The 23,252-nt window shown below is 38.0% G+C and overlaps 1 protein-coding gene across 1 annotated transcript in view; it reads right to left on the bottom strand.

Annotated features, from left to right (window-relative positions):
* Window positions 1-23,252, bottom strand: part of SLC38A1 (solute carrier family 38 member 1) — a 70,363-nt gene that overhangs the window by 21,977 nt on the left and 25,134 nt on the right. Inside the window, exons 3-8 of the mRNA XM_026667834.2 lie at window positions 17,250-17,325; window positions 15,430-15,545; window positions 9,468-9,541; window positions 6,082-6,174; window positions 5,318-5,399; window positions 2,595-2,677 (exon numbers count right to left, since the gene is read on the bottom strand). Coding sequence (XP_026523619.2) covers window positions 2,595-2,677; window positions 5,318-5,399; window positions 6,082-6,174; window positions 9,468-9,541; window positions 15,430-15,545; window positions 17,250-17,325 — 524 coding nt within the window. The remainder of the gene's footprint in view (window positions 1-2,594; window positions 2,678-5,317; window positions 5,400-6,081; window positions 6,175-9,467; window positions 9,542-15,429; window positions 15,546-17,249; window positions 17,326-23,252) is intronic.

Raw genomic sequence — 23,252 nt, forward strand, 5'->3', positions numbered from 1 at the left:
CGGCACATAGAACAGGGCGGTGCCAGATGTTGGAGAAGCCGAGCGGAGCCAAGCGACCTCGGCTCGCGTTGTTTTCTGAGCCCGCGAGCCCAGAGCCAGGGCGCTCATTGCACGGCGGAGCTTCTTGTCTCGGGAAAAACCGGCGTCGTTGCTGCCCCCTGAGGGGAGGGCGATTCTGGGCTGCGCGATTGGGGGACTTTGTGGCTTTGGGTGGGTGGGTGGGTGGGAGTGAGGACGGACGGAGTCTGTGAAGCGGGGCTTGCCTGCCCTTGCTGGCTGCCTCTGCTTCCTTAGGGATGGGGAAGGGGGCTCATCTGGACCAAGGGTGAGTCTCCCCTCAGTTTCCCCTGAAGGATCTTCCGTCGCTTTGCCTTCTCCCTACATCTCCGCTCAGGTGTCCGGCTGGGGCTGTAGGGAGTTGCTGCCACCAGTGCGGCTCCGGTCCCACATTGCCTTGGGAAGGGTGGGGCAAAACCAGGAGCCGCTGAGCCTGAGCCTTCGGTGCCGCTGCCGGTTGCAAAGCGCTGCCGCGCTCTTCCTTTTTGCCTTTCCTTCCCGAGGCGACGTGGGACTGGGGCCGCGCCGGCGGTAGTGACTCCTGACTCAGGGGGCCTCCGAGGGAGGGGAAGAGAGTGACTCCTGCCTCCCGCTGTCATCATCATTTTCTTCTTTTGGGTTAGTGAATCAATTAAACCTTTCATGATAGTGAGATCGTTTCCCAAATTAATTATTTTTATTTTTGAAATTTACCAGTAGCTGCTGCATTTCCCACCCTCGGCTTATACTCGAGTCAATAAGTTTTCCCAGTTTTTTTTGTGTAGAATTAGGTGCCTCGGCTTATATTCGGGTCGACTTATACTCGAGTATATATGGTATTTACTTTTTTACTGATTTTAATTGGTTTTAAATGTTTTATTGTTTTAGACCTGAAAGCTGCAGATAGACACCTGGTTGAGATGGAAGCCTCAAAAAGTAAATGTACAAATCCTGGGAGCAAAAATGCCCCCCCCCCCCAGGAGGCTTCCCTGAGGCCCAGAAGGCCCCAAAATGGGAGAGTGGGGGAGTGCTGTGCGCCCCCTCCAGGCTCTCTTTTTTTCCTTCCTGGGCCCCAGGGAAGCCTTCTTGGAGCAAAAACGCCCACCAAGGAGGCTTCCCTGAGGCCCAGAAGGCCCCCAAACGGAGCCTGGGGGGTTCTGCATGGCCCCTCCAGGCTACGTTTTTTCCCTTCCAGGGACCCAGGAAAGCCTTCTAGGAGCAAAAATGCCCCACCCCAGGAGGCTTCTCTGAGGCCCAGAAAGCCCAAAAAATGGAGTGGGGGGTGCTGTAATAAATTTTTTTTAAAAAAAGCCATGCCCACCCAGTCACATGGTCATGTCCACCTAGCCATGCCCACAGAACCAGTTGTTAAATAATTTGAATCCTACCCCTGGATTCTTAGCTAGTTATTTGTTAATATAGGATATTTAACTTTTCATCTCTAAGTTCCTGGAAATAACTAATATTTTAGCAATATTCTTGAAAAAACATCTAAATCTAGTATATTTGAAAACAATTTCCCCTGCCAGAAATTCAGTAATTTATAACAAGAGTAATACATTTTGACCAAATTGTAAAATCAAGAAATGAAACTGCCATTTCATAATTTCCAGTAATCCAATTTTCTCTTGCAATAACTCAAATGGTTTAAAAACTTCACTGGCAATAAGCTAATCCATTATTAATATCATTCTTGCCCATGTCTTGAAAGTAACCTGCAATTTTCAAGCAGAAATTCTAAGTTTTGAATGAAGAAAACTATCAGAATTAAGAAGCATGCTTCACATGGGACTGTAAAAGTTCTCAACTGCAAAAATATTGCTTTATATTCTAAACAGCAATAAAGGCTGATAATTTTTAGAAGAAAAAGAAAACATTAGATTATAATGCAAGGACTTCAGTGTCTTGCAAATCTTTGCTGCTGAATTGTAATGTTCATTGTGACAAGAAGGGGCAATTATTATATAATTGGGTAATAATTATATAAACTGCATCTAATTTAATTACTTTTTTCTTCTAGTTTTAGTCCTTTCCAAAATTCCACCCCACATTACCCAATGTATTCCCATGTTGTAAATAATAAAAAGGTAAAGTGCACTTTTAGATTCTCTGGATGAATTTTTATGAAAAAAACTTGTCAGGACATCTCATTATATACATGATTAAGCTCTAAAGAGGTAAATACAGGGGGCTTTGTAATCTTAATAAGCAAGAAGCAGAGCCTTGGTAAAAGTAAGATTTGAAACAACTGTGTTCTGGGTAAGGAATCTAAGAATATCTTGACTTTACAAATATTCTAAGATGTTTGCTAAACTAAGATTTATACAGTTTTTTAATATTAATATATCTTAATACCACTGTTTATTTGAAGCAAGCTATATTATTTACTGTTCTCAAGAAGCGCAGAACTTTTTTTGGACATAACCAATCTCAGAAATAGAAAAATGAAATAAAGACATTATTTAGTGTCTTAAACAACCAAATATATTCATCCTGTACACATGTTGAAAATTAAGTTTCAACAACCTTTTAGTCTAAAAAAAGTAATTTATCCTTACCCAAATTTTTCAGAAGGCATAGAGGAAGAATTATTAAAAAGGTGACAGCTACGACCAGAACTCGCTCATCCACATACCAGGCTCTATAAAACATTTTTGAAAACAGAAGGTAACTTTTACTCTGAACTCCCATTTGTTTAAAAGTAGCTAAATTTAAAACCAGGGATGGAAATCAGCAAAACTTGGAATAATTTTAATCCTCATCCCAATCCCCATGTGTAAGATTTCAATTTGTATCTATAAGCTATCTAGTTTTTCTACTTCAGGTTACTATTTGAGATAGGGAGAAAAGGGATCTTGAAAGAGAAGACTGGAAGTATCAGAGACAGAAAGTATCCCAATCCACTCTGGTCTCTAGAATCACCGTTGGCTTGCTTCAGCCAGATCATTCCAAATAATTACCTGCAATGAAACTTGTAGTTTCTCTGGTTATAATGCTCATAAAGTGCCTCGATTATCTCTGAATGTTCTGGCCAAGAACCTAATGATTACCGTAATTGTCCATGTCATTGAATTTAACTCCAAAATCTTTGGGTTTTGTTCACAGTGGACATTTTTTCCACACTTTCTTCTGGCCTTCTGGATATCTTGGAACCATATCTTCCAGGAATTACAAATATGCTGGGAATTCTGAGAAGTTATGGTTTCAACCAATTCCAGAGATTCCATATTGGGAAAGATGAAAATGATAACTTTTTCACTTCTTTTTAAATAATTCCATTAAAAAGTAGGAAAATAGCACCATGTACAGTTAATCCCCAAGTTGCGAACGTTCAAAGTTACGTGATAAGCACTCCCTAGTGTTTATGAAAATCCTGAAATTATGAATGTTGCAGCACTACGGTAGTTGTTCACCCTTACAAATGACCGTAGAGGCTCTGAAACATTCACCTGCCTTCCCCCGCCCCCAGGACCAGGTTTTCACAGGCATGCCATCTGTGGAGACTCAACTATCTACCTTGCGAAGTTCTCCTCTCTGTCACAGTTTCTTTGCCTGCTTTGTTGCTTCAGGCTTTCGGTGCATTTGTAGAAAACAGAGGCCTAATATTCTATGAGATCATACGAGATCAGTAGCACGAGATCTTGTGCTACTGATCTCGTGTGACCTCACACTTTAGGCCTCTGTTCTCTGTGAAGTGAGGTTTGGATGTTTGCAAACTGAGGGAAGGCTTCGGTCCCTCAGGCCTTCCCTCTGTTTGCTGTTTCATTATCGAAGCCTGCAGGGAGATTGTGTCCCTATGGGCTTCAGCAACCCTTTGCAAAAAGCCTTTGTTGGCAGTAGCGGAGATTTGGAGGGATGGGCATATCCCTCCGAAGCTCTGTTCCTACTGACAAAGGCTTTTTGCAAAGGGCTGCCAAAGCCTATGAGGGCACAATCCTCAAACAGTTCAGCAGCAAGAAAGGAGGCCTGGAAGGGCACGTGCGGCCCTCCACGCCTTGTTTTTTGTTGCTGAAAGCTTCATCAAGCGTTTCGATGGTGAGAAGGGAGGCCCGGAAAGGTGTGTGCAGCCCTCTGCATCTTGTTTTTCGTCGCCAAAGGCTTCATCAAGTGGTTTGGTGGCAAGAGAGGACGAGAGGGGTACACATGGCCCCCCGAGCCTCATTTTTCATTGCTGAATGCTTCATTAAGTACTTTACAAATGAGAAAGGAGGGAGCAGGCCAACAAACAGAGAGGTTGGAGAGGAGACAGATCTTCATAAGTGTTCTAACCCAGGCTTCATCAAACTTAGTAAAACACAAACTGAATTTAAAAATAAAACCTTTAATGTCACACTGGGAATTACTTGCATTCCCAGCCAAAACTCATTAGACACAGTTCCTCCAGATAAGAGCACACTTTTCAGTGCTGTCAAATGCTGCCAAGAAACAGAAGTCCAATTAAGGCCCACATAAACTAACCCAAAAACCTAGAAAAAACCGACCAGAGTACAGAGCTTCACGAAGGACTCGGAGATTACTGAACTGCTCTGCTTCCTGCAAAGCTCTTCGTCATTGAGGATTGACTTTTATCCCTTATGGGAGAGACAATCACCTCCCAACCTTACTCCCGAGTGGCCCCTTCTGCTTCAGCTGCTCTCGCCTTCTAACAGCTCTGTGCACATGCGCACTGGGAACAGGCTCCCCTAGGTCCTCTCATTCGCTGCTGCCAGACTCCAAAAGCTCCAAAGGTAGCAGCCCACTCTCAGATGGTCCTGGCCCCATCCCTGCATCAGATGCAAGACCCCTGTCCAAGTTCTCACCAAATTCCCTGACTGGTTCCCTTTCGTCCTCACTGTCCGATACCTCTGCTGTCTGCACCGGCTGCTGGCGAACCACAACAATAAGGTAAGTGACCTGGCACAGCAGGATGGGGAGGAACAATTGTGGGGACCCCAGGGGAGGGAGAATGAGGTATCTCAGTGGGTCAGGGGAAGTCTTGGGTGGTCTGAAGCAGGTGGTCTGTTCCACCACTAGGACCCCCCCATGGTCTTCCCCACCCTGAGATACCTCATGTGCATTTAACAAGATGCACACTAAATTAGCGAATGCATGCATGAAAGCATGGAGTAATCGCATTCAAGTTACATAGTTCACTCCTACGGATCCTCAGTTACGAATGGAATGGGCAGGCTCCATTCTATTCATAACTCGAGGACTACCTGTATTTCCCCCTGGCATCGACCACTTTATATAAATCCTTCATCCAACCACCAAAATAGAAAAAAACATAAATTCAACTTACACAAATGTGTTATCTTTTCCCATAAGGAACTTTATGGCAGCAGGCAACTCATTTTTAACTATAAAGAGGTAACTCAATATAGCTGTAGGAAAGCATGGTAAAAAGAAAACAAGAAATTGTGCCTTAAGCATACAGTTATACATTTCTGTATAATTTTCAAAGCAAGTCAAAAGAATATTTGGCAAAATTCAGCTAATAACATGGGTAGTAAGCGAAATGGGTTATGTGCTTTTTCCTTACATGTGTAGAACTTGCACAAATAAAATAAAATAAATAATGAAATGAAATGAAATGGTAGGAAGGGAAAAATCAAATGAAAACAAATACTTTTGTTTTAGTATAATTCTCATAATACATTCACAGTTAATTACCTGCAGAAAAAGATATAGTATTAAAACCATTTCAAAGTACAATTTAATGTCATTGTTTCACCAGTTGTTTTAAAACCAGCTGTTAATCAATAGGTAAAGCAACTTATGCCTGCAAATGTTTCTGCTCCAAAAGTAGTTTGCTTTAAGTTAAAAAAAATCCTTTTCTCCCTGTGGACTTTCCCACTGCATTTTTATGTGTATATGCAAGAAAAGGAATGGTATACATGTGGATGATGGTAAATGGGTACATATGTAAATAGCTATGGTTCATTGGCTCCTTCTGCAGTTCTGCAAATGATTCAAAGAGCTAATGCAGCTTCCCAGTATTAAATGCTTAAGTAGACCTACTGAACGAATTATTTATTTTTTCCTGCTTCTTTAGACTTTATTTACCTCCAGTGTTCTGAAGAGATGTAGATCCAAAAACAATAATCTTTCCTGGAGTGCCAAAAACTTGTTCTCCGAGTTTTTCATAAACCATGCAGCCTAGTTAAACCAAAGTGAAGACTTGGCAATTAATCACAACAAGGAATAGTATCTCTAATCATATATTGTATATTTGTTGCATACCTATGTATATCATATGCTATTTTTATCTTTTAGCTGACAAATGAGATATAAAGCATAAGAAGCAGAAAGCACTTCTATATCATAGCATTTGTTCTCTCCAGTTCTTTGCAAAGAAAAATTCTGAAGCTATTGTCTTCACTTCTGATAACCTTGAAACATAGAGGACACGTGTGAACCAATATTGCTGCTGTCTCTCCTTCTGGTTCAGCGGCAGAAGAGTGAAAATAATGTTGTTAAATTTCTGTCTTTGTCCAACTCTTTGATCATGAAATATCAAAAGCTATTTTACCCTTAAGCAAAATTAAAATAAAATAAAGTGCACAAGTATCAACCACAATTTTCATTCAACAAATATTTGTGATGGTGGTTTACAAAAAATATTGTGAGGTTCTAGTGATGTGAAACTACACGAGGAAAATTCAAATGTAAAAAATATAAATCACATTGGCATTGCTTGGCTGCATTTGAATATCCCAATAAGTTGTGAAATGGCAACACTTTGCAAGCAGGCACTTTCTCCAAAAGCTATGACCATGATTGTGGGAAAGTGCATACTTGCAAAGTGTTACCATTTCATCATCACAAATAATTGGGTTATTTCAATAAGACTGTAATTTTATTAATATTCAACAATTCAGAAGGTTGGATGAAGACAGTAATTGCCCAGTTACAGTTTCTGGATTGATGGAGGGGAAGAGAATACATTAGTGAACCAAAGGAGTGGGTGAGGGCGAGGAAGGGGAGAGAGAAGAGAAGAGATTATTGGTCTCAACATAGGGAGAGGGAGCCAAGGTGAGACAAACATTTCTGCTAATGACAAAAGACAGCTCTTAAGATCTGTAGATCCACAATGATTCTGTGGCTTCCAACCAACTGGAGCAGAGTCAAGAATAAATAAACGCAAACTCTGGAACTAACTTTAAAGTGCTATTCCAAAATATTGGTATAGAAGTATCAATTAAATGGCCTTCACTCTATTGAAATTTCTTGGAGTTACAGCTACACTTTAGCAACTATCCCAAAATCCTAATCAATTGCAAACAACATGAAGATAAATCATAATAATTCCTTTTGTCATAATCTTTGATGCCATCCACAACAAGAATTGGAAATGTTTCTATTGTAGGCTTTTCTTTTATTCACAGAGGATGATGATAGAAATAGAGAACAGCCATCCTTCTTCTTTTCCATTACAGTACTTCAGTACCCTATAAACACCAAGATCTTGAAAAGGTATTACTCTGACTAGATGAAGCACTGCATCTCCAACTAAAATATCCTTTTGTTTTTCTATCAGCATAACCAATTATGTGATTTTCAATTGTATATGTTTTGTAAAGTAATAAACTGAACATATAAATTCTATCAAATTAAAGCAAACAGTGGGTTAAATCTATATATATATATATATATTTGATTTACTAATAAAGAATGGAGCAAAATATTTTAATTGACATATTGAATTATATTTATGAATAATGGATCAGAAGTTAATTTTAAGTGTGTTTGGCATTATAAATACACTGTATTTGGAAGAGGAACAATTTTTACCTCATAGTCCTGAATCTGATTTAAAATAATGTGCAAGGGGATGCTACAGTGGATATAGAAATGTCTTAGCAAGTGACCTGGATTACTTTCTTACATTGGATTCACAAAAGAGACTTGTTTAACATTTTGAAGAGTTCTGTGAAAAATAATAAAACAAGTGAGAAGAAATCAAGTTCTAGGACTTTATTTGAGATGATTAAGCCTCCAGATTTTGAAAAGTAAATGGAAGAAATATAAGAAGATCAAGATTGTTAACAGCAAAAAGAAAGCACACAAAGTTGGTTTATCTATCTTCTATCTATATATATAAAAGCGAAATACCACTCATGCATCATCACAAAATCTCCAGAACAGTAAAGCCTACAACCATGAAATTTGGCACATATGTCCCTCTTGGCTTCTAGGTGCTCATTAAGAAAGAATTTTTTGAAATTACCAACAGAGTATTAGTATTTCATATATTATTAACACGCTCTGATGCTAAGGAGTTTTACACTCCCTCCCCACCTGAAAAGAAATCTGTTCCAAATGCAAAACACACAAGCAGAGGAGAGGAGTTTCAGTCTCACTTTTAGTTTCACAGCACCAAGCAGCTTTAGTATAGAACAGTTGAGCTAAGCCATGCCCAGGCTCCTTGCTGTCTCCTTCTTGCTCACAGCAAATACTGCTTCAGTTTCCAAACAACCCTCAACTCTCTCACACACTGACAGTACACTAGCCAGATGGATGCTTGTAGGCAGAGGCAGAATTCCCCCCCCCCCTTTTCCTCCCCAAAAACTAAGCCCGACCACATAGTTTAGTAGCGAAGCACGAGTATCGAGCTTGTCCAGAATATTTTAAGTCCACCATATTTTTGACTTTTTGAAGAAAAAAAAAGAGATGTCATTGAGAAGATGACAAATAGGTAACTCAGGCAGTGATCAGGTCTTTAGAATATTTATGCTGGCACGTGATTCTTTTAATTATTATACTGAACTCTTTTTGCTAATAAGCAGCAGTTCATATCATTCAGAGGTGTATTAAGTAGAAAATTTGGGAACTGTATCTTTGTATTGTATTCAACATGGAGTTCAGTGCTGCCATCATGGTGGCTCCACTGTCCCACTAAACAGGTCTGTAAAGGACTGTAAAGGACTTTGACTTATAGCAAGATGCTTCCTTTCCCTCCTTACAAATCAAGCCATTTTGCACACACCTTTATCATGATGCTGTAAGATAGTGCTCAGTACACATAAAGGGAAATTGCACTGAATTTACTACTCATTGACTTGTATGCCTGGTTGTATATTAGAATGTCCTGTTTCCTATAAAACAGGGGTGGGGAACTACGGCCCTTTTATGACTTGTGGACTTTAGCTCCCAGATGACAATAATTTCAACAATTTGATCAAGGTTTTTTTATTTTATTTTCACTTCACTTTTAAAGCATACATTTTCATATACTGTTTAACCTCATTATCTTATTAAGATCATGTTTGAACTATGGCATTATATACTTTTTAATTTAATAAAGCAAAACTAAACAATGGTTATTTTTTTCTTGGTTTAACAAAGCATATTTAATTTCTTTTAGAATTAATAAAGCAAAGCAAAATAGGGTGGAATATTTAGGCTTTTATATACCATATTCATTATCTAAATGTTGGAAGTAAAGTTACCTGTTTCCTTTGCACATGCTAACAAGAGATTTATTGAATAAATGGAGAGCAGTGTCACTGAAATCAAAAGCAACCTAGAAGAAAAATAAGAAAAATATTTTTAGCACTATAATATAAAACTTGAGTAAGAGTGGATGTAAAGCAGTAATATGAATATAACTTTAATTTAAACCATAGGGGCCTCCTTTAGGTTAAGACAATTACTTGGGGGAAGGCAGGATGGCTGCCTTCTCAAGAAAAGTGACAAATGACAAATCATATATTAAAATAATTGCTCTGAATGAAATTTGTCATTTGGTCTTAAGGAACTTTGGATCAAGAATTTTGAGGACACTGGAGCTTATCTTTAAAATGTATGTTCTTAGCCCAGGGGTTGTCTGTGCATTCAAAAGGTCTTACTCCAAATATGAGGGCAGAGTTGCAAAATCAGAGATTATTTCAAGTGTTATGGTTTCAAATTGTCATGCAGTATAAATCTGATTTGCAGATTCAGTTTATTCGGATAATGTAATAGAAGTAGGATTGAGTAATTTTGTTAAAAAATTATTATTATTATTTTTATTATTATTATTATTATTATTATTATTATTATTATTATTATTATTATTTGTACTTAGGGGTGGTGCCTACCCGTGGTTGAAAGTAGGGCGCTTCTCCAGGAGTGTAAGTTTATATATATATCTCTATATACAAACACACATATATATACATATGCCTATATCTATATGTAAGCCCATATATATGGGAAACAGTATCTAAGGGTCCCCAGCAAGGGAAACCCCCCAAGCGCTCCAAGCAAGAAATATTCAGGATCCCTGGTCCCCAACAAGGGAAACCAGCTATACAGGTCCTGGATGGATCCTTTCCTGTCAAAAACGTCCCGCTGTTTGAAATGGCACTTGAGGCTTCGCTCCAATGTAACAATCCAAAAGCAATTGCGAGGCGGGGGGGAAATCCTGCTTAAGGACTAGCCTGCTTATCCAACACCAGCAGGCTAAGAGAGAAATAATCCCAGGAAAGTGGAGTGGGAAAGTACTTGCCCCGGTCCCCAAGAAGGGAAACCAGTGGGGAATGGTGCCTGTAATATTTAGGCGCGAACTTGAAGCCAGCCATTTAAAAAGGCGGGAAGGCAGAAACTCCGATGTTAAATGCCTGAGCAGTTTAACAAGCCGCTGCTGCTGACTCTCCAAAATGTCAGACAAATGATCCTGTAAGGAGAAGTGAGCCACGGCTGCGAGCGTTCCGGCAAGACCGCAAAGATAAGACGATCGGGGAATTAGATAAGCTAATTGCCTGAAGCGGCCGTCTCAGACTGCCTGCGAAGTGGCAGGCTCCGCCAGTCACAAAGAGCTGCTCTCAACTGATTGGGGTGATAACCTAATACAGCCACAAGCCTTGAAATCGCCAGATTAACAGGGGGGGAAATTTGCAAGCTGAATTAACCCAAGAGCAAACCTGAATCTTGACTAGCTGAATCAGAAACCGTTCCAGTCAGGGAGTGCACAACCTCTTACCACGAAGGCTGAGCTAAAACAGGGGACGCTGAGGAGGTGTCCCGTGGAGGAGGAGGAGCGTCACGGAGTTTTAAGCCCAGCCTTTCCAGAAGAGTCTGAAGCACCTCCCGCTTCTGGATGCTCTGAACAGCTCATGGGAGAACAATGCTATAGAGCACTGCACACCAGAAAAATTAGACACAAGAACATTTTTTCCGAAACGCCATCACTGCTGAACAAGTAATTCCTTCAACACTGTCAAACTATTTACAAAGTCTGCATTACTATTACTATTAATCTTTTCATCGTTCCTATCATCCATCTCCTCCCATTTATGACTGTAACTTTGTTGCTTGTATCCTTATGATTTATATTGTTTCTTAGTATTCCAATAACAAAGAAGTATCAGTTCCAATCTTTCATTTTAATAATCTATATTTTCCTACTTTCTAAATAATTTGTTACTTCTAATACATTTATACTACACCTCATCACCTTGCAAAATCCCCTTTCTTAATTCTTAATTAACCATTGTCTCTATGTCTTTTAAATAAATAATTTCTTTTCATTTTTATTCGATTTCCATATTTCTTATTTCCTGGTTCTGTTTCTTATTACTTCTTTTTTCCTTTGTTTTTTCCCTCCTTTTCTTACTCGTTTTTATCCCCCTCCCTCTTTAAAGCTTCCTTCTGCAATTCCCTTCTCTGCTGTTCCTTTTATTTTGTTTGGTTTTCAAAATATTCCCCTTTTTAATTACCTCCCCAAATCTCCAGTTTTTAATTCCCATTCTTTTCCCCCTTCGCTTTAATATTCATTGTTCCAATTGTTCATTAAAGATGGCATCTTCTTTAATCAGCTCCTCCTCTTCCGGCACTCCTTGTTGTTCTTCATACTCTAGAGTTGCCATTTCTAAAAATTGTAGGGCAAAGCCAAATGATTTGCCTCTTTCTTATAGCATTTCTTTCATATTTCTTAGTTCCATTTTTAATTTCAAAAAAAGCTCTGCCATTTTTATACTTCTGTCCAGTAATTTTATTCAACCAATGTCTATAGAGTTTATTTCCAACTATCAGCTTTTATTAATTCCTCTTTGGGTTTTCCCGGATTCATCAAATAGTCCAATCTCCATAAATTTAAGTTTATGCCAAGATCATTAAACAATCCCAAGATAGTTTCTTCCTGCTTCTTTCTTTGTTTTATTGTTCAATATTTTCACTTTCACTTTCTAGGGTCTCTATTTTATTGTAACAAGGTTTCACTTACTTTGTATCAAATCCAACCTTTAAGAGAGCCAGGTTATAAAAAGTCAAAAATAATGTCTTTTACCACTACATGGCACTCTCTGTTACGTCCAAATTCTGCTCTTTTTTTCCTCCTGCTTTTTCTCTCTATTTAGGGCTTTTAAAATGCAAAGTTCCAATAAGTCCAAATATCAATTACTGTTTTTGTTTTTTCTTTGACATGTTCAAATTCAACTTTAATTATGCCTATTTAGTGTCAAGATCATATATCTATCCAATTTAAACAGGTATCTTCTTCTGGCTTCCTCCTTTCAAAGTTCAAAGCCACTTTCAGCTGTCAAAAATTGTTTCTTCACTTTCTCTGTCCGCCGCTTTAATTATCTCCCTTAAAAATTCCTTAAAATTTTAATTCCAGGGTACCTTGTATTTAAATGTTGCGTCTGATTAGCCCGGTTTTTGTGCTGTCCTCTTCTTCATCGCTCCTGCACAATCTTGTCCCGGTTAGCTCTTCCTCTTCAGGGTGGCCATATTTGACCACCGCTACAGCCATCTTCGGAGGGGAATATGCCTAGCCAAGGAGAGGAGATGCAGCTCCCCTTGACCCAGCTGGCAGTATCCCCCTTCTTCACCACCCCTACAGGGTGGTTCTGGCCCCAAATTCAGGTGATCGGGGCCCTCTGATGGGAGTCCACGGATCGAAGCCATGGACGATCGCTGTCTCCAGTTCGTCAGCAAGGAAGACGTCACTGGAAGTGCCCAACTTTGAACCATTGTTAAATGAATGGTCATAATGGTCACTGACTAGCTCTATTGAGCTTAGCATCTGACCGAAACAATTGGCTTGGAATCAGATTGCACATTTTATAGACATTATAACAGGCATCTCCAGCAATACATGCTTCCAGAAACTCCTGTTAGGGCAGAACATTTTCTCAATTGACCCATAGACCAACAATTTCTCATCTCTTGACATTAAATAATAAGGAAGGAATTTGGTTGAGGATCTTCTTTTTGAGTTTTAGCCACAAAATTAGTTCGATGAAGGAATCTGCCTCTCCTCAGACCGTGGGATAAAACCTATTATGATTCATGAATAATCTAGCTCAAATAATACAATGGGTGTCTAGATGGAATGATATCAAGGTTTGCTTTTATTTTGGTTGAGCACAAATGAAGCTTTATCTGACTTTCTTCAAGATAGCTTTTCTCAGAGTTCTTATCTATGTACTACATAACCCTTCTCATTGTATCTTTGTTGACATTTCTTTGAAACATAATCCCCTTCCTTAAATTTAATACCAATCTGAGCATATTTTTGTGTTGTGTATACCATGAATCCAATATATTATTTTAAACATCCTTTTATACCAATTTTTTTGGAGGGTTGAAATCTGGCAAGAAATACCATTTGCTGTTATCACTCTGAACTATCCTGGTTAAATGCAGGAGAGCCAGTGGTAACAAAACATTTACAATATTTCTTTTTAAAGCTGTGATAATTCATATTAGCAATACTACATTTGCTAGTATCTTTATTTTTATTTTCTAGTAATAAGTAGCAAGAACCCAGACCAGATAAATGTCATACAAAGAGAGCATACTATCTTTGCTCTTAAAAAGACAATATTTTTAACCTTATTGATTAGGTACCACCTCCATTGTATTGTTTAAGACAATAATGTGATATTGTCCTTTCCATGTTGACGTAGCAATGTTGATTAAGACTTCAGGAAGCAATATGTTCTAGTGTATCCATGGCACCCAGCTATGAAAGCTTATTCAACATTAAAAAAAAGAAAACTGTTAACAATAGTTATTTGATTAGAAAGAAGTCCCCAAAAAGCATATACCTTATTGCTTAGAATACTTTACATAAGAATCAAATTTAAAATTTCTTTAGAATTTAAAGAGCAATGTTTGACCATTTGACTATTAAAAAGTCCCCACATATGTATGAAGTTCATATTAAATGAATACTCATTCTGTTTTGAATGGAGTTTAAACATACATTTCAAATTAAGAATGATTTTATCTGTCCATTCTGGTTTCATTCACTTTTTCAGCTTACCCACCTTAAATTCATTTTATCCCAGCTTCATTTACAGGTTGTAGGTTGTTTGTTATTTTCCTTTATGTGTGCATGTTTATGTCTAGTGTCTTTATTTAAGGACTGGTGTGGTGGCTCAGCAGTTTGTCAGCTGGAAGCCCAGGTTTGAGGCCTGAGCACCACGTAACAGGGTGAGCTCCTGCCAACCTAAGTTTCAAAGCATGCAAATGCGACTAGATAAACAGGTACCGAATAACAGCGTTCTGTGAGGTTATTTTGGCCACATGACAGTGCTGACTCAATGGCTTTGAAACAGAGATGAGCACTGCCCCCTATAGTCGGTAATGACTAGCGGAGTAAAATCAGCAGGGACTCCTTTATTTGTATTTAATAATTCTGCATACATATTTTTATTTATGAATTACACTGAAAAACCTAAGAAACTACAAGTGTATTTTGTTTATGCACTGGTTAGGAAAACACAGATCACGTAAACCTCTGCATTAAAGTATAAAAACAGAATTTTGCCTGTGTCTTTCCTTCAGCTGAATATTTACAAGGATTGAATGAAAAATGATGCTTCCAAAGTTGTAAGTCACTGACAAGTGGAAGTACTGAATATGCTAGAAGCTCTTATGTATTTCTTAGCCTCTGTTCTTTGACTTTAATTGGCAGGAAGTTGCTGAGAAAAGTTTCTATTGCTCTTGTTTGTGAAGTGAAAGCCTGCAGTAAGTGCACTTTAAGCGATGTGTCATGATTACGTTTTGATTGCCAAAGGACCTTTCCAATTGAAATTCAACATCAAATTCAGGTTGTTTATGGTGATGCTGAAGTGAGTATTGTACATTGCTAGTCCAAAAAATGTAAAGGTGATATATTGAAAAGAATTTATTTTTTTCAAATTAGTGGAAAGGACTATTAGGACCTCATTGAAGAAACAAAAAGTGGAGTTCTTTCACGGTGGCTTTAAAAGTTGTCCAGCATTGACAAAGTATGTAGCAAATGGAGTTGATTGCTTGGAGACACCAATATTAACAACAAAATAATTCTTTTAAGGATAATTTTTTTACTTCATCTATTAAAACTTCCCTATTTAAACTGAAATTATGGAAGTGGTTATTTTTCATTCAACCCTTGTTTGTGTCAAACTGCTAAAGAAATTTGGCATATGAATTACTTACGTAAAGAGTACAATTCCTGTGTTGGCCAAAGCAAAGGCAAGACCCAATATTCCACTACCCATGATAGCATTACTAAGGTTGAAGACAGACATTCCCAAAGATGTTGTGCCTGGACTCTGTAAAAAGAGAAAATGAGGGAAGAAGGAAAATAAAGGAAGAAGGCAACTTAATTTCAAAGCTTGGCAACTGTTAGCGTTCTTTTCAATGTTCATTTTGAGAAGTCATTTCATAATTACATTAGTCACTTATATGTTAAATCTAACATTCAGTTATCTGCCCAGTGAATTTCAGTAGTAGAAAAAAAATGACAGGTACATCAGTAAGTGTAACATTATACAGGTGTATCTTGACTTACATCTGCTCAATATAACCATATTATACTGGTCATAAGTGGATCATCTTGTGACCCTTCTGATTTTACGATTTTTGCATCAGTTATTAAGTGAATCACCATGGTTAAGTCAATCAAATCATTAAAACAAATGCCATGGTCATGAAGCAAACCCATTATTTGCTACAGTGTTTTATTGCCAAAAACTAGAAGTAAAAGCCAATTTGGGGCAAAACCCCCCACAAATCTTAGTCATGTGACTACAGGACTGCAAAAAGGTAAACACCAGCCAGTTGCTGAACACTTGGAATGCGGTTACATGACCATAGGAGGGAGAGCAAGACACCTACTGAAAGTTTGAACCTACTAGAGAGTAACCTTTGGGGGTCCTACATAGCTTTGAGTGGTTGCTAAGCTATCAATTATAAGTTGTATAAGAAGTCTTGTAAGAAGACTACATATATGTTAACTGCATAATAAAACAAAGAGAACACATCCATGTGGCTAATGCATTTTCCTACATGCTATATCCACATATTATTTTTAATGCAATCCCTAGTAATATATAGTTATTTAGTATCTATCAACTGGGTCCTATTGTATCCTGTTAAATTTCATTACCACATCAATCTTTAATCAATTAAGGTTCACCTAAATTGTTTAAAAGCCATTTTAAAAGCCATGAGCATTTCTTTCATTTTTACACAACACATCTCAAAGCTTCATCGTTAAGATGTCTTTTACAAGCAGAATCATAGTAATTGACTCTAAGAGGATTGGCAGAAATCAATATGGTGAAAGTGTTAAAAGAGGTGGTCTACCAAAAGTCAGATGGCATGGCTTAATGTTTCTGCTCATCCAAGTCTTGGCAATTGGACTTGTTAAGAGTGGAACATGCTCAGTTGTACCAAATATGTTGATTTCACCAGCAGGACTCACACAAAGCCTATTATTAGTTCAGGGTGCATTGTGTCATTTGAATCCAGCAGCTCTCACTACAACTCATTGGAGAGCGTAGTCATAAGTTAGGGATGATAATAATGGAATTTAAGTATGACCATCATAACTAGCAGCCATTGAGAATCTTACCCATTAACAACTAATCTCCTTTTCAAGCTCTTAAAAATGTTAGACAGTAGATCTCATAATTTAACTGTTTGAAATACTTTTGTTTATCTGCCTTCACCATTTGTCTCCATTAGGTAAATTTAAAATTCTGGAAGAAAAATTCCCTGCTTCCTACCTTATCCATACTGCATTCACTGATCATTAGGAAGATTAACTGTGGGCTGCAGAGAATTATGCAACTTACATTGAAGGACATAAAGGACATAAATATAATCACATAAATGAAACACAAATGAACAGTCCTGCAAAGTGTAGCTAATGGCAAATCTTCTTGCCTAGGACATCCAGGCAAGTTTCAGCAGTTTCTGTATATCTGCAACATTAAAGAATAAACCTTTATGAAGCGAAGAGAGAAACCTACGTATTCATCACACTTCTTCTTTTCCAAATGGCTGTTGGTTAGGCTTCTTCTGCTCTCACGGTCTGCAATGAACTTGCTAAAGGAAACAAGAAAGCAGGATTTTTTTAATATTATGAGGCATAGCATGAATGCACTTTATTACCTGTTACTGCTGTAGAATGCTGTGACATTTCAATGTGGATTTCGATTGTTTTCATTAAACCACATTGTACACTGACATTTGAGAAGACAGGGCATAGGTAAACAAATATTATAGATGGAGGAGACACACAAAGAACTGAAAAAACACCCATATATGGTTCTGTTCTCTGATATACTGCTAAGAAATAATCCCGTGACGTGGCTACTTTGCAATAGCAGTTTCCTAGTCTCTCCCTCTGTGCATGTGTGTGTTTGACCTGGAAATACAAATCGTAAAATAGAGAACAAGTCCAGAATGTCAGAGGAGTGTAAATTTGCCAGTATTGGGCTATGGACTTTAGATTCAGCACTGTTCCATTTTCACAAAATCCTTGACAGGAATGACTTTATTAACAGAGGATCCAATGCATTTTAATAGTAGATAAACTAAACTAAATAAAATTTAAAAATAGAAAGGGAAAAAATAGTTCATTTTTTTTTTAAATGTAGAAAAAATAATGAATATATAAAGAAATGATTTCTCCCTTCATAACAATAATTAGGAACAATTTTAGTAACTTATCGCCTTCTCTTATAATACAACAAATGTTTCCTTCTTCTCAAATATAATAACTTATCCATACACAAATCCATAAAACCTTGTCATTTCAGTCCTGGTATTAGCAAAAACCCATTAAGTTTTACCAGAAATAACAATATATTTCACTAGCTCAATATGTGTGCTTCGCTACTAAACTATGTGGTTGGGCTTAGTTTTTTGGGAGGAAAATAAAGGGGAAAAAATTCTGCCTCTACCTACCAGCATCCATCAGTATTCATCTGGCTAGCATCCTGTCAGTGTGTGAGAGTTGAGGGCTGTTTGGAAACTGAAACAGTATTTGCTGTGTGAGCAAGGAGGAGACAGCAAGAAGCCTGGGCATGGCTTAGCTCAACTGTTCTGTAGTAAAAGCTGCTTGGTGCTGTGAAACTAAAAGTGAAACTGAAACTCCTCTCCTCTGCTTGTTTTTTGCATTTGGAACAGGTTTCTTTTCAGGTGGAGATGGAGTGTAGAACTCCTTAGCATCAGAGCTGATGGTCATTTGGAAAAATCTTTTCTTAGTGAGCACCTAGAAGCCAAGAGGAACATGCGTGCCAAATTTCAAGTTTGTAGGCTTTAAGGTTCTGGAGATTCTGTGATGATGCATGAGCAGGGGTGGGATTCTACCAGTTCGCACCTATTTAGTAGAACCGGTTGTTAACGTTCTAAGCAGTTCAGAGAACCAGCTGTTAGAAGAAATTACTGGCCTAATCCTGTAAGGAAGGCAGGAAGGAAACATTCTGGTGTTGCTTACGAAACTGCCTCTCCGTTAACCCTTGTTACATTCTTGGCAAGACTAGACTTCCTGTCTCAGGAACATCTCTGGAGTTTTTTCCCCCTCCTTTGCTGGTACTTTGCTTGTGTAGAGTGACTATTCAAAGTTACAATGGCACTGAAAAAAGTGACTTATGACCGTTTTTCACACTTACGACTGTTGCAGCATCCCCACAGTCATGAGAGGCCAGGCAAGGAGATGCGTGCCTCGATGTGAGTAATATTGAGTTGGCCACACCCAGCCATTAACATGACCACCAAGCCACGCCCACCCAGTCATATGACCACCAAGCCACGCCCACCACCTAAGCCACGCCCACATAACTGGTTAAAAATTTTGAATCCTACCCCTGTGCATGCGTGGTATTTCACTTTTATATACAGTACATAGATAGAAGATAAATAAATCAATTTTGTGTGCTTTCCTTTTGCTGTTAACAATCTTGATCTTCTTATATTTCTTCCATTTACTTTTTACAATCTGGAGGCTTAATCATCTCAAATAAAGTCCAAGGGCTTAATTTCTTCTCACTTGTTTTCTTATTTCTCACAGAACTCTTCAAAATGTTAAACAAGTCTCCTTTGTGAATCCAATGTAAGAAAGTAATCCAGATCACTTGCTAAGACATTTCTATATCCACTGTAGCGTCCCCTTGCACATTATTTTAAATCAGATTCAGGACTATGAGGTAAAAAATGTTCCTCTTCCAAATACAGTGTATTTATAATGCCAAACATGCTTAAAATTAACTTCTGATCCATTATTCAAGTTTTCTCCTTTAATTGTAATCTTTATTGTGTGTGTACTTATATTACATACATACATACAGTCAATTTGACTACAGCAATACATTCTACCTGGGAAGAGGAAATATCAGAGGGTTCTAATGATGGAAAACAAGGCAATTGGGCTACTAATCAGTTCAGCACATCTGAAGCACCTTAAGATCACTGTTATCACCTTAAGATAACAAATATATTTGTTATCACTGTTTTCTAAGCAGAAGACACAATACTTCAGACCCATAAATGGCCTGACTGTTTGAAAGACTCCCAATTTTAGTATAATCCTATTAAGAGAATGGTCTATTCAAGCTTTGAAATATGGTCTGTTTTGTTTGTGCTCAATTCTCACCTTCATCCCACTCCAGCTTTTAGGAAAGGAATCAAAATATTTTTAACCTGGCATTTTATTTTTATCAGGTATTTAATTTAAATGTAATTAGTTAAATTAATTTACTTTAATAGTTTTAAATATATTTTGTCTATGTGTCTGTGTTTTAGTTTTGTGTTTTAGTTGTCTCAAGTGCCCTTAGGACAAAAAAGAAATTGTATAAACGAACAAGAAATAAAATAAATATGCAGATACATATTACTAATCATGTTCCACAAAACAAAAAGACTTGTAAAGAACAACAGGAGATCCAGGGATACAATCCCAAACTTATACTGCCTAAAACTAATGCAAATTGAATTAATGCATGCATTAATACATTATTATCCTTTCATCAAAAGCAAATAATGCATATATGCATTAAGCGTTCAACTTGCTTAACACACCTGGTTTAATTTCTCAGTTCTTAATTGCTTGCTGTAAAAGGGCTGTGTGGACTGCCTGTTCTCATGACTTTATTTTATTCAATATCCTCCCTCTAGAGAAATGTGACTAGAACCCCAAAAGTTATCTCAGCCATAATGGCTCTTACACCCATACACTACTGAAACTCTTTTGTCTGCTGTAACATCCAATTGGGTGAAATGGTGCATCCATAGGGCAACCATCTTTAAACTAAGAAGTCTCAAATAAGATAAAACCTACATAATGCATCCACATCCCAGACCCATTACTTTTGTGGGATTGAAATCTGGAAAAGTTGAGGCCGCTTCAGTGCTACCATGCCTTCTGACTGCACTTTCCAGAAACTATAGGTTTCACAACTTAAGGGAAGATGGGAGAGGCATATCCTCACCCTTTTCTCCCACCTCCTTTGAACCTGGCACCCAGTGGTTGGTGGCAAGACACAACAGTGAGCAGCAATTGATTAATTTGGAATCGAGGGTGAAATTTGAAATTTCTTAACATAGGAAAGTAGTGGGGGAAGGATGAGGGCTTGACTTTGACGTCTTCTGGCGAGGTAGGGTAGCTGGGTGGCATCAGTGATTGATAGGTGAGCCCTTTCCTCTTTGGGGCCCTAGGGGACATGCTGGGATGGCAGAGTGAAGATGCAGTTTTTCTTGCAGTCCGTGGTTCCTTTCTCCCTGCAAAGTTGTAGGCAGTCCTGTGGGTCAACTGAGGAGAAGGAGGAAGAGTGATTTCTGGTGCTCTCTGCCAAGCAAAGTCAATAGGGAAACTGACTTTGGTACTCCTGCTCCCACTCTGCCTGCTGTCATTCAGTTTCTCTGTTTAGGTAAAGAAGTGTCTTGAAATGATGACTTAATAATGATTCACAAGTCTAGTCCAATTCTAAATTTGAAGTGAAAGCTCTGTAAGAGCTTTTGGCTTATATTGGTTCTCACTAATATTACTCTTCTCCACTACTTCCCCTTTAATTGACATTCGGATATCATGTTCTTCAGGGACTTTTTGCTGAGGTAAAAAGAGAATATATAAGTCACAATTTAGTCTTTCACCTAATCTGAAGCTTTCCAGATGAGAGACACTGTAATCTCAAATTACTGTGTCTGGGAATCATGGAGGTTTTAATACAAATCATTTGCAGAACAACAGATTGAAAGTATAGGGAACTGTGAGAATTGTAGTCCCCCACATTTGCAGGAACCACTTTGAGGAAGATTGTACTGGCATCTTACACTGACTTAGAATATTATTTTATGATAGTATATACATTTTCCTTCTTTCTCTTTCATATGGGGAAATTGTTTAACTCAATTCTGTACTGTTAAGTGTGATGTGGAAAACATATCTGAATGGGCTATGTAATCAGAATTACAATGGAACAAAGATGCATATTTAGTTTCTGGACTTCCGGTTTGTCGGCTTCGCGAGCGGTAGGGATTCGCGAAGCTGCGCGATCCCTGCCGCGCTAGCCGTTTTTGGGGCTCCGATCCGGACGGAGTGCGGAGCTAGGCTGCCCTGCAGGGGCAGCTGAAGGTAGGGGATCCGAGAGGGGTTTGGGGTGTTGCAGACCCCTCCCGGCCGGCAGAACCCCTTTTCCCAGGACGGTGCAGCGGCGGTCCGTAATGGCCGCCACAAAGAAGCTGGCAGCCGGGTAAGAATGCGCAGGAGGAAGTGGAGAAAGTGTTTGATAGGAGAAAGTTTTTCTTGGTTCCTAGGACTCTAAGACATATTTAACAAAATTCCTGAAAAGTATGACTTTCTGAATGATACCTTCGAGAAGAGGAAAAAAGCGGCAGTTTGATGGTGCTGAAGGGAAAGCTTACCCTCTTTTCCTACGGAATAAAAAGTGAATATTAAAAAAACTATTTTTTTTAGGTGAAAACTGGCTTTGAGCGATGAGTGGGAAAACAGAGGACTAAAAAAAAAATATTTGTATGCTAAGACTTTGTTGGAGGAGATGCCTTAAGGATTGAAAGACTAAAATATATTGCAATAAGATTTTAAGAAACAGATTTGGACTTTCTTTTTCTCTGATTGATACTACCCTAGGAGGAGAAAGTGAGAACGCTGCCTTGGCTGGGACTGATTGATAACTTTGGGACTGTTTTATTTTTTCTTTGGAATATTCTGGTTGTTGTAAGAAGAAAGAAGGGGAAAAGAAAAGAAAAGATTTATAATGGCTCTTTCTATTGAGGAACTGAGAAAAGATTATGAACAAGCAAAAAAAAATGGTAAAGCTGGTTTGAAAGAAGCCTTCCTTTTTTTAGAAATGGCGCTTATTAACTATCAACAAACATTACAACAGATGAAGACAGCAGAAGAAGAAGAAGGAGAGGAAGCTATCTTTAATAAATCTCAGAACTCGACCAAGAAAGAAGGAAGAGGGAAAGGAAGAGAAATAAAGGACTTAAGATTTAAAAAAACATTTAAGAAAGAGAAAAATAAGGTGCAAAATCAATATAAGGATAGTAAACAAAAGGGAAAAGGAATACGACAGAGAAGGGAAGCCAGTAAGGCAGAGGCTAGAAGAAGGGGGGGTAGAAAGGTTTGTTGGAAGAAGAAAGAAAGGGAAAAGGTGGAGAAAAGCTACAAAGTTTTGAAATTAAATGGGAAAAAAGGAATCTTTTTTAGGGATAAAGGATAAAGTATAATTTCTTCAAAGAGATTTTGCAAGGTACATAAGATGATATTGTAGTATTGTATTAGAAATAGAAAACTTAAATGGCTTAAGAGTTGATAAGAGATTAAAATGTTGAAATGTTAATAATGATTGGTTTTAAAATTTAATAATATGAGGGGAGGTTTAGAATATTGAGTTTTAATTAAAGAGTTTAATAAGATTATGGTATTGATGTTATTATAAAATTTTTATTATAGTATTTGTTTTTAATATTTAGATCTATTGTTTAACTATGTATTTAATTATTCTGGA

The sequence above is a fragment of the Notechis scutatus genome, chromosome 6 (genome assembly GCF_049901735.1).
Source record: "Notechis scutatus isolate UNSWTSFEM ecotype Mainland chromosome 6, rNotScu1.2, whole genome shotgun sequence".
Classification (NCBI taxonomy): Eukaryota; Metazoa; Chordata; class Lepidosauria; order Squamata; family Elapidae; genus Notechis; species Notechis scutatus.